Below are 10,574 nucleotides of genomic sequence, written 5' to 3'. Positions count from 1 at the left end.
TCTCTCAGTTTGTGAGTTCGAGCCCCATGTCGGGCTCTGTGCTGACAGCTCGGGGCCTGAAGTCTGCTTCGGATTCTGTGTCTCCCTCTGTCTGCCTCTCCACTGCTTGCACTCTGTCCCTTGCAGGAGAAATAAAAATATATATCCACACAAAAAGCCTATACACGAAGATTCGTAGCATTTTTTTCCTAGCTAGCCAAAAAGGCAGAAACAACCCAAGTTCCATGAGTTGAACAGAAAAAAATATTGCGTATCTATACAACGACATCCTATTCAGCCATAAAAAGGGATGATGTACTGATTCATGCCACGACATGGATGAAACTCAAAAACGTGGGGCGCCTGGGTGGTGCGGTTGGGTAGGTGAACAGCTCTTGATCTCGGCTCAGATCATGATCTCACAGTTTGTGAGTTTGAGCCCTGCATCGGGCTGTGCACTGATGGCAAAGAGCATGTTGGGGCTCTGTCTCTCCTCTATGCCCCTCCCCTGTTTGTGCTCTCTCTCTCTCTCTCTCTCAAAATAAATACATCTAAAAAATAAAAATAAAGAAACAAAAAAACGTTATGCTGAGTGAGAGAAGCAGCCAGACACAAAATATCAAATAGTGTATGACTCCATGCATATGAAATGCCAAGAAGAGACAAATCCTTGGAGATAGAGAGTAGATTAGTGGTTTCCAGGGGGTGGGAGGAGGGGAGAAATGAGAATATTGGCAATGTGTATGGAGTTTCCTTTTTTTAAAAATTTTTTTAAGTTTATTTTTGAGACAGTGAGAGACAGAGCGCAAGCGAGGGAGGGGCAGAGAGAGAGGGAGACACAGAAACCGAAACAGGCTCCAGGCTCCGAGCTGTCGGCACAGAGCCTGACGCGGGGCTCGAACCCACGAACTGTGAGATCGTGACCTGAGCTGAAGTCAGAAGCTCAACTGGCTAGCCACCCAGGCGCCCCTGGAGTTTCCTTTTTGAGTGATAAATTATTCTAAAATTGGTTCTAGGGCTGCCTGGGTGGCTCAGTAGGTTAAGCGTCCAGCTCTCGATTTCGGTTCGGGTCATGATGTCACAGGTTCATGGGACTGAACCCCGTGTGGGGCTTGGTGCTGATGGTGCAGAGCCTGTTTGGGATTCTCTCTCCCTCTCTCTCTGCCCCTCACCCATGTGCTCTTTCCCTTTCTCTCTCTCTCAAAATAAAGAAATAAACTTTAGGGGCGTCTGGGTGGCTCAGTCGGTTGAGCGTCCGACTTCGGCTCGGTTCATGATCTCACGGTCTGTGAGTTCGAGCCCCGCGTCAGGCTCTGTGCCGACAGCTTTTGGATTCTGTGTCTCCCTCTCTCTCTGACCCTCCCCCGTTCATGTTCTGTCTCTCTCTGTCTCAAAAAAATAAATAAATAAATAAACATTAAAAAAAAAGAAATAAACTTTAAAAAATAAATTAAAAATAAAATAAAATTCGTTGTGGTTTTACTTATCCACTCTATGACACACTACGAAGCAGAGAAATATACACTTTAAATGGGTGAATTGTTCGGCATGCAAATTAGCATCTCAATAAAGCTGTTAAAACATAATATTTGACATTTACAGAGTGGTTTGCTCTGTCAGGTGAGGTGTTAACACTTTGCACCAATGACTGCATTCGTATTCACAAGATCACGGTGAGAAAGGCTCCATTTTACAGATGCAGAAACAGATCAGAGAGAGGTTTGGCAAGTTATATAGTGAGGTGGTGGTCAGATAGCAGAGGCTTGGCATTTCAGGCCACCAGACCTGACCCTTCTCTCACCCCCAATCCACCCCCACCTTCCCTGTACTTTCCTCCTCCTAAGCCAAGCTCCTAACCAACTGACTGATTCTAGTTTCTTTTACCCACCACACTCTTTGCAGTCCCCGGGCCTTTGCATGTGCTGATTGACTCCCTCTGCCCAGCTGTTCTTTCCCCCTTCCCTCCTGCCTAGCCTGTAAAATGAATGTCCAAGTGTGAGGGGGCAAGAAAGAGGAGGTGCTGACTCCCAGTTTCCAAGCCTAGGGCTTGGGAAGTGAGAGTTGCAAGGAGTTAGGGCACCTAGGGGGACTGCCTGGAGGGGAAAGATCAGGGCCTGCCTCCTCTGTCTCCTGGGGACTTGGATCCCAACCCTCATTAACCACTTTAGAAGTCCTTGGCCTGAATTTAACCCAAGCTGTAGCTGGGGCCACATGCCAAAAGAGGATGAGGTCAGCTTTTCCCCTGGGCAGTTCGCCAGGCCTGGGGTGAGCAGGTGAGGAGAGAGTCGTGTGGCTCTGCCCAAGTCCTGCCCACCATCTTGGCACAAGGTGAGGCCCCACCACCGAGCTCCCTTCTCCTCCCTTTCCCCACCATTTGAAAGTCTCTTCTGGGAACCTTTTAGAACCTTTCATAAGAACTACACGAATGCAGGGGCGCCTGGGCGGCTCAGTTGGTTGAGCGTCCAACTTCAGCTCAGGTCACGATCTCACCTTTCCCAAGTTCAAGCTCCAGATTGGGCCGACAGCATGGAACCTGCTTGGGATTCTCTGTCTCCCTCTCTCTGCTCCCCTCCTGCTCACGCTCTCTCTCTCAAAAATAAATAAACATTAAAAGAAAAAAAAAAAGCCTTAAGGGGCACCTGGGTAGGGCTCAAACCCACAAACCGTGAGATCATGACCTGAGCTGAAGTCAAGAGTCAGACTGAGCCACCCAGGCACCCCAATAAATTTCTTTTGTAAGAAATCAAGACCTGGGTGCTGAGCGTACTCGTGCTTTTTCTAGAATGTCAATGCTTCTGAACCTTCAGCAGACAGATCTAGGAAATATGTGAACTAACCCATGGGTACACACACTGATATTTATTTTTATATCTACCTATTAAAATAAACATGTCATACTGTTAACCTAACCTCAGCCCAGCACCACATTGCTTGTTTTTTTGTTTTTGTTGTTTTTGTTTTTTTTTAGATTTTTATTTTCAAGTAATCGCTACACCCAAGGTGGGGCTCAAACCCACAACCGTGCAATCAAGAGTCTTACGCTCCATGAACTGAGCCGCATTGCTCATTTGTAACTTCCTCCTGCAGCAGCATGAAACCTGGCTGTCCATATCTACAATATGAACTTATATGTTCAACCCTAGCACATAAACAGTTCTGGAATTGTTAACCTGGACCCCTGTGACCAACAAATTTGCCAACGAAGGCGCAAACTGTTTAGACAGTTGTTTGGGAAGCCTCTCCGCTAAGCAAAACGAGAGTGTGGTTGTGGGACAGAGGTGGTCCTCGAGCCTCCATTTTGAGATCCCCCCAAACCATGACTGCTCTGGTCTCCAGCCACGGGAAAGCTGTCAGTTTGCACCCCCTGCAGCCACATTCACGCCTCAGGATTGGTCTGAAGGGGGTGGAGAGGGCAGAAAGAGAACCCTGCTGTGGTCCTCCTATTCTCTAGGTGGGTGGGGGTCAGAAGGGACTGTGTTAGGGGCGCCTGGGTGGCTTCGGCTCAGGTCATGATCTCACGGTTCGTGAGTTCGAGCCCCACATCGGGCTCTGCGCTGACAGCTCGGATGCTGGCTTCGGATTCTCTATCTCCCTCTCTCTCTGCCCCTCTCCGGCTTGTGCGCGCACCCTCTCTCAAAAATAAACATTTAAAAAAAGAAGAAGGAGGAGGGACCATATTAGGCATTTTGTCCCGTCCCAGGCACTGACTCTGCTTTGAGAGTGGGTGCAGACCAGGGTGGGGTGGCCCCCGTGTGCGAGGGCTCTGGTGGCAGAACCTGCTTGGTGGGTGAGCCCGCCCAGGCATGCATCAGGTGGGCGGGCTGTGGCAGGAGCTGGGAGGCCAGGGATGCCCTTCCCCTGGGAAGAAACCAGCCTTGGCAGGAGTGGGGGAGGGAAGGGTGGGCGCCCTTCCCCAGTGGGAATGGGCTGGGGGGGGTGTTGCCTGAGGCCCATGGGATCTGAACGGAGTCCCCTAATTCCTCCTTGGGGATACAGTGGTGACCAATAATCCCCAACATTTATTGCGCTTTCCCTGTATATCCTTGTTCTGTTCTAAATCATACCTTTCATCCTCAACAATATCCCTTAGAGTGGATACTGTTATTGACTCCATTTCACAGATGAGGCCACCGAGGCTCAGAGAGGATATCCTTTGCCCATAGTCCTAGACTACAAAGTCACTGAGCCTGGCAACAGACTCTGAACCCTTGATCTTTCTATGACCTCTGGGCAGAGGAACAGACAAGAGTCTGCCTTCCTGGATCCGGGAATGATAGGCCACATGAATAAATAATCAAGGTAATTTCAGATGGTGCCAAATGCTGTGCGAGCTTGGGGAGGAGAGGGACAGATTAATGGAGGCCTCTCTGAGGAGGTGACCAACTGGGAAGGGTTGGAAGAAGGGAGGTCTCCAGGGAGACCTATCCCCAAGTACAAAGGTCCTAAATTGTGTGAAGAATTGGGAGGAGGCCAGTGGGGCTGGAGGGCAGTAAGGCAGGGAGTAAGTAAGGAGGAGACACCAAGCAGGGCCACGTGGACCGTGGTGAGGACTGGCGTTTCCTCTGAGTGACCTAGGGAGCCATGGGAGAATTTAGAGCAGGAGAGGGACCTGAGCTGAGTGTTAAGAACTGTACCACAGGTGTGGAATGGCGGGTCGAGGTGGACGCACAGAGGCGTCCAGTCTCCTGACATCTTCTGGAGAAGTCAGGGTCCCAGTCTATAGAAAAGAGGCACAGGAGGTGGCAGGAGGCAGGGAGGGTTGGAGGCCCTGGAGGGAGGCCGGAAGAGCCTCCCTTCACAGCTTCGAGCCCCAAGGAGGTGAGATTGACGCTTGGGGGTGTGAAGAGGCCACCTTCCCACAGGGGATGTGGCTTCCCCTTTACAGAAAAGGGTCATTCCTGTATCCAGGCCTGTGCGGCCCCACAGCTTTTGGGGAATCTTCAGGGCTTGGAGGGCAAGGCTGTGGGGCACCAGCACTAAAGCATTACCCATCCCTTTACTCTGGCCCCACTGACTGCACCACCTCGCATGTGTCTCTGGCAACTTTGGTTGGAGCTAGAAGGAACTGTTCTGCCTCCCACCAGGATTCCCAAGGAGCTACCTGGAGACGCAACCAGGCCTGGGTGCCCCTCGAGATTCTTTACCCCCAGCCTCTGATTCAGCGCCCCTGGGACGCCCTCACCCCACCCGCTGCTGGCAGAACCCGAGCAGAGGCCAAGTCAAAGGGCACCATCCTGGAGAAGGTCCGCGGCCACCGGGCCCAGCCCCTTTCCTGCCTGTAGCCTCTGGTCTGAGGGTGCGGGAGCTGGGCCTGGCCAGGAAGCTCCTGGGAACTGGGAGAGGGGGCGTGGGGCCAGCTGAGACTGGCCCGCTGGAGGCCTGGGAGAGGCGTGGGAGAGTGACACAAAGACACAGCCAACGACTGAAAGAGACCCACCCTGGGAGACCCAATGAAAGAGATACACAGAAAGCGAGGGAAACATTCATTCATTCACTCACTCATCGGTTAATTTATAGGGCCTGGGCTGTGTCCCAGCAGTGCTCACGACAGATGCAAATCCCTGCCTCCATGGGGACTGACAGTCTGATGGGGACACAGCCCAGAAACACGTTAAATGAGTAAATCACAGTGTTGGAAGCAATAAGGGGGGGGGGGGGCAGGAGGGCTTAGGAGCCAGACCTTTCTCATTTGGAGAGAGGGAGGTTCCCACCAGAATCCTGCCTTCACCTTCTCCTCCCGAACTCGCTGTAAGCCAGGTGTGGGATAGGAGAAATGGAGAGGGGGCTGCGCCCCGAGTCCCTATCTGCTGGGGAAAGGGCACTGAGGCCACAGCTGCTCTTGCTGAAGACCCCCCTCCCCACACCTAACCTGCGCTGCCAGGGTCCCTCAACGATGGGCGTTCTTGGGGTGCAGCCCGGAGGCTCAGCTGGAAGGTAGGAGGGAAACAGGGAGGGGACAGTGTCCAGGCCCCGGAGGACAGACAGGACCCCTCTGGTGTGGGGCGGGAAGAGGCGCAAGCTGCGACCGCCCCTGCAGAGAACCTCCCCTTCCCGCGATTCCGGGTCCTCCCACCGCGACGACGGAGCGTCCCTGGGAAAGAAGTTCAGGTCCGGAGGGGGCAGCCAAGGGCTCGCTGGTGCCAGTCGCCGCCGGGGCGCGCTCCGGTGCCGCGGCGGGTGGCACAGGCTGGCAGCCACGGGCTGGGTGCCCGGGCGCCAAGGGGAGGGGGCAACCGCTTGCGACGGCCAGCGGTCCGCGTTGCGGGCCCGCCCCCTCAGCTCCAGCCCCGCTCCCCGCCCCCCCCCCCCCCCCCATTAGCAGCGTCCCCTCACTCTGCTCCTGGCAGCGCGACTGCGGGGGGCGCACGACCAGGGCGCAGGGGTGAGTATACAGCACTGGGTCTCCAGGCGCGCGGGGACTCAGCCTGGCCCGCAGGGGGTTACCCTGACCACTACCCCGGTCTCCTTGTCTCCGGTTTCCCCGGAGGCCTGGGGCGGGGGGCAGGGGGAAGCCGGCGACTCCCGGGCTGGATGCGGGGCCGGGGATGGGGGTGGGGACGCCTGGAATCCCCTGGCCTCGCCCTCTCCGGGCCATGCCACTGCAAGTTTCGCTACTTCAGTCCTGCTGCCAGGCAAGCCGAGGCGAGGCGGGAGATGTCCCCATCAGAGCGAGTGTAACCCGTGTCTGCCTGTATTCGATGCCTCCCCCCGCCTTCAGCGTGGCTGAGTCCGTGACTCTCTGTGGATTTGTATTTGCGCTTGTTCCTTGAGTGCAGCTGAGGCCGTCTGGGATGCATTTGTTCCTGCCACGTCCAAATAAGTCGGCTCCCCTTCCCAGGCCTCGGTTTTCTCATCTATTAAGTGGGATTCGCACGACTGCTGTATTTGCGCAGCTGCGTGAGAACCTTTGTGTCTCCTTCTATGCGGGGTACTTCTTTTGAGCCAGTTTCCTGTCTGTAAATTGGGACTAAGGGGAGAGCTGTCCGGGGGATTAAAGGGTGACATGGGAAGTATTAGTATTTTTTTTTTAAGTTTATTTATTTATTTTGAAGTGGGGTGGGGCAGAGAGAGAGGGAGACACTGAATCCGAAGCAGGCTCCAGGCTCCTTACTGTCAGCACAGAGCCCCACATGGGGCTGGAAGTCCCCAACCGGGAGATCATGACCTGAGCCTAGGCCGAGAGTGCCACCCTTAATAACCAACTGAGCCACCCAGGCGCCCCTGGGAAGTATTATTATACCCTAATGACACGTGCACCCCTCTGCAAAAGCCTGTCTGTGAGATCTGGATCCTGTCGGCTGCCCTCAGGCTCTGTCTTTGCAAAGTAGGAAGCCGGGGGTTCAGCAGGGAAAGGCACTGGGTGCAGCCGAGGCGAGCAGATTGTAGAGCTGTGGGCTCCGGGCTGGGCCTGGGTGGAGGTTGTGAAATTGTGGCCTATACGAGTGGGCGTGAGAACCTGTGCGAGTGTGGCTGAATTTGGGTCTCTGTACGTGCCTATGTAGCTCTGTTCATGTGCGAATATATTTTCTCGTTTCCCTGATGGGGTGTGACTGTGCACGTTTCCCCTGCTTTGTGACTGTGTATACATGTCTTTGTCAGCGTGTCACTGTATTTGTGTGCGTTCCTGTCTGCTTATGATTGAATCTGCCCCTGGATAGCCCAGATTATGGGATTTTTCGTGTCCCTTTCCTGTGGGACTCTGTGTCACCGTGTCCCCTCGTGATATTCCCTGCGTGTCTTTGCGTCGGCCTGTCTCCAGGGCCACCTCCTTTTCATCCCGAACTCCCTTTGGGTCCCAGCGGAGGTGTGCAGTGGTGGGTAGGGGGTTAAGGCCCCTTTCCCAGAGCTGCGAAACCCCGCCCCACCCTGCCAGCCCCCTGACCTGACACACCACCTTACCTCTCCGCAGCCTTGGGGCGGGCGGCCCATGGAGCCCGGGCTGCTGCGGCCGGCGCCGGTGAGCGAGGTCATCGTCTTGCATTACAACTACACAGGCAAGCTTCGCGGAGCACGCTACCAGCCCGGCGCCGGGCTGCGTGCGGACGCTGTCGTGTTCCTGGCCGTGTGCGCGCTCATCGTGCTGGAGAACTTGGCGGTGCTGATCGTGCTGGGGCGCCACTCGCGCTTCCATGCGCCCATGTTCCTGCTCCTGGGCAGCCTTACGCTGTCCGACCTGCTGGCGGGCGCGGTCTATGCCGCCAACATCCTGCTGTCGGGGCCTCTCACGCTGCGCCTGTCGCCCACGCTCTGGTTCGCGCGTGAGGGGGGCGTCTTCGTGGCGCTCGCCGCGTCCGTGCTGAGCCTCCTGGCCATCGCGCTCGAGCGCCGCCTCACCATGGCCCGCCGAGGACCCGCACCCGCCTCCCGTTGGGGACGCACGCTGGCGCTGGTGGCCGCCGCCTGGGGCGTGTCGGTGCTTCTCGGACTACTGCCCTCGCTCGGCTGGAACTGCCTGGGCCGCCTGGACGCCTGCTCCACCGTCCTGCCGCTCTACGCCAAGGCCTACGTGCTCTTCTGTGTGCTCGCCTTCCTCGGCATCCTGGCCGCCATCTGTGCGCTCTACGCGCGCATCTACTGCCAGGTGCGTGCCAACGCGCGCCGCCTGCGGGAGCGCCCCCGGGCCGCGGGGGGCGCCTCCGCTCGGGCACGCCACACGCCGCGCTCGCTGGCCCTGCTGCGCACGCTCAGCGTGGTGCTCCTGGCCTTCGTGGTGTGCTGGGGCCCTCTCTTCCTGCTGCTCTTACTCGACGTGGCGTGCCCAGCGCGCGCCTGCCCCGTGCTCCTGCAGGCCGACCCCTTCCTGGGTCTGGCCATGGCCAACTCGCTTCTGAACCCGATCATTTACACGCTCACCAACCGCGACCTGCGCAACGCCCTCCTGTGTCTCGGCCGCCGCGGCCGCTGCCCCTGCAGCAGAGGGCACGGCGCCTCCCAGGGGTCCGAGAGCGCTGCTGGGGCTTCGGGACGCTTGAGCCGCTCGCTGCCCCCTGGCTTGGACGGCAGCTCCAGCCGCTCCGAGCGCTCCTCACCCCAGCGGGACGGGCCGGACACTGGCGGCTCCACTGGCGGCCCGGGCGCGCCCACAGCCGCCCGGACCCTGGTACCGGCACCTGCCGCAGACTGACGCCCTTTGGCCCGCCGTTGCCCTTCCGAAGACCTGTTTTTGCAGACTTTTCTTCTTAAATAAAGGAATTTGTAGGAAAAGCAGCCGAAGGTGGTGGAGACAGAAGAGATGAAGGGAAATGTATTTTATTGATGCTAAACCCCACAGCAGTGAACAAACAAAACAGACAAGAATCGCGGCCCTTGTGGAACTGACATTCTGATGGGGGGCACGGGCAATATCGGCGTGGGGAAATCATGGAGATAATTCCAGCTGCAATACCGTGATGCGATGGTGGTCAGGGGATGCTTCTCTGCTGGAGTGGTGACATATGATGTAAGCTGAGAGGTCATTGCCCTGGGGGCACTTGAAAGAAGAGCATTTCAGGGTGAGGAACAGCAGTGCAAAGGCCCTGAGGCTGGAACGTGCCTGCGTGTTCTATGAAAAGCAAAGATCCCCTCACGGCTGGAGCAGCGCTGGAGGGGGTGGATGGTGGGAGAAACAAAGGCAGGGAGATGATGGGACCCACAGTGCAGAGCCCTGTGGGTCCCCTGGAGGACTTTGGTTTTGCTCTGAGTGAGGTGAGAGGCAGAGGGCGGACTTGATGTGCTTCAGCTGCTCACAGATCTCTGTAAGGGTGAAGGTAGAAGCTAGAACAAGGTGAAGGTGCCCGCACTGGTCCAGGGGAGCAGCGATGGGGACTCGGACCATGTGGATTCTGAATAGATCTTGGAGACAGCAGACAGGATTCCCGAGAAATGGAGTGTGAGAGAAAGAAAAAAAAATCAAGGACAGTTTCCCTCCCCGCTTTAGAGGAGAGGATACCAAAGACAGGGCAGACCTAAAATTGGACTGTGGGAGACGCAGCCAGTTCCTCTCGGAAACAGGATTTCTCTGAGCGTGGTGTCAGATCCTTCGTAAAAAAAATGAAAATATAATAAAATAATGAGAACAGTTACAGCTTATTGCGTCTGGCTAGTCATCCCCACAGTGGTAGGCCCAGGACGCCCCTCTCACCCTTACTGCAACCTTGCAAAGTGGGTTTCCTCACCCTGATTTGACAGATGAGGAAATTCCAAGCAGTGAGTACCTTGCCTGGTGTCTGGGCTAGGATAATACTGACCCGGACTGTCAGGCCCCGGGGCCCTAGGAAGCGCAGGCCTGATGTCTGGTTCTGGTGGAGGGGTGTGGCAAAGCCAGACGCTCCCTGCCTCGGTGGTCTGCATTCTTGTCTGGGGGGGGGGGGGCCCTCTTTGTGCCCATGAGAAGCTCCAGGCCTGCTGGCTGTGGCCACAGGATGTCCCTAGATGCATTCCCGACCCTAGTGCCACATTGCTGACCCAGGGGAGGGGCAGGGGGCTTCGGGCTCCAGGAGACCCTACAACTGCAGGCAGCCACAAAGACAGCAGTGTCTTTTGGGGGCCACTGACCCAGCCTGGAGGCCTGAGTGTCCCGCTGACTTCGCTCGGGGCGTCCCTGAAGGCCACACGCA

The 10,574-nt window shown here is 56.4% G+C and overlaps 1 protein-coding gene across 1 annotated transcript; it reads left to right on the top strand.

Annotated features, from left to right (window-relative positions):
* Window positions 1–5,254: 5,254 nt before the first annotated feature.
* On the top strand, window positions 5,255–10,040 carry S1PR5 (sphingosine-1-phosphate receptor 5). The gene is made up of 2 exons (XM_043586508.1): window positions 5,255–6,361; window positions 7,889–10,040. Exon 2 carries the CDS (start codon window positions 7,907–7,909, stop codon window positions 9,101–9,103), a length of 1,197 nt encoding a protein of 398 aa, XP_043442443.1. The 5' UTR covers window positions 5,255–6,361; window positions 7,889–7,906; the 3' UTR covers window positions 9,104–10,040.
* The last annotated feature ends 534 nt before the right edge of the window (window positions 10,041–10,574 follow it).

Source organism: Prionailurus bengalensis, chromosome A2 (assembly GCF_016509475.1).
Source record: "Prionailurus bengalensis isolate Pbe53 chromosome A2, Fcat_Pben_1.1_paternal_pri, whole genome shotgun sequence".
Classification (NCBI taxonomy): Eukaryota; Metazoa; Chordata; class Mammalia; order Carnivora; family Felidae; genus Prionailurus; species Prionailurus bengalensis.
Note: the sequence above shows the minus strand (reverse complement) of the source record. Positions and strands in the feature narration are given on the sequence as shown.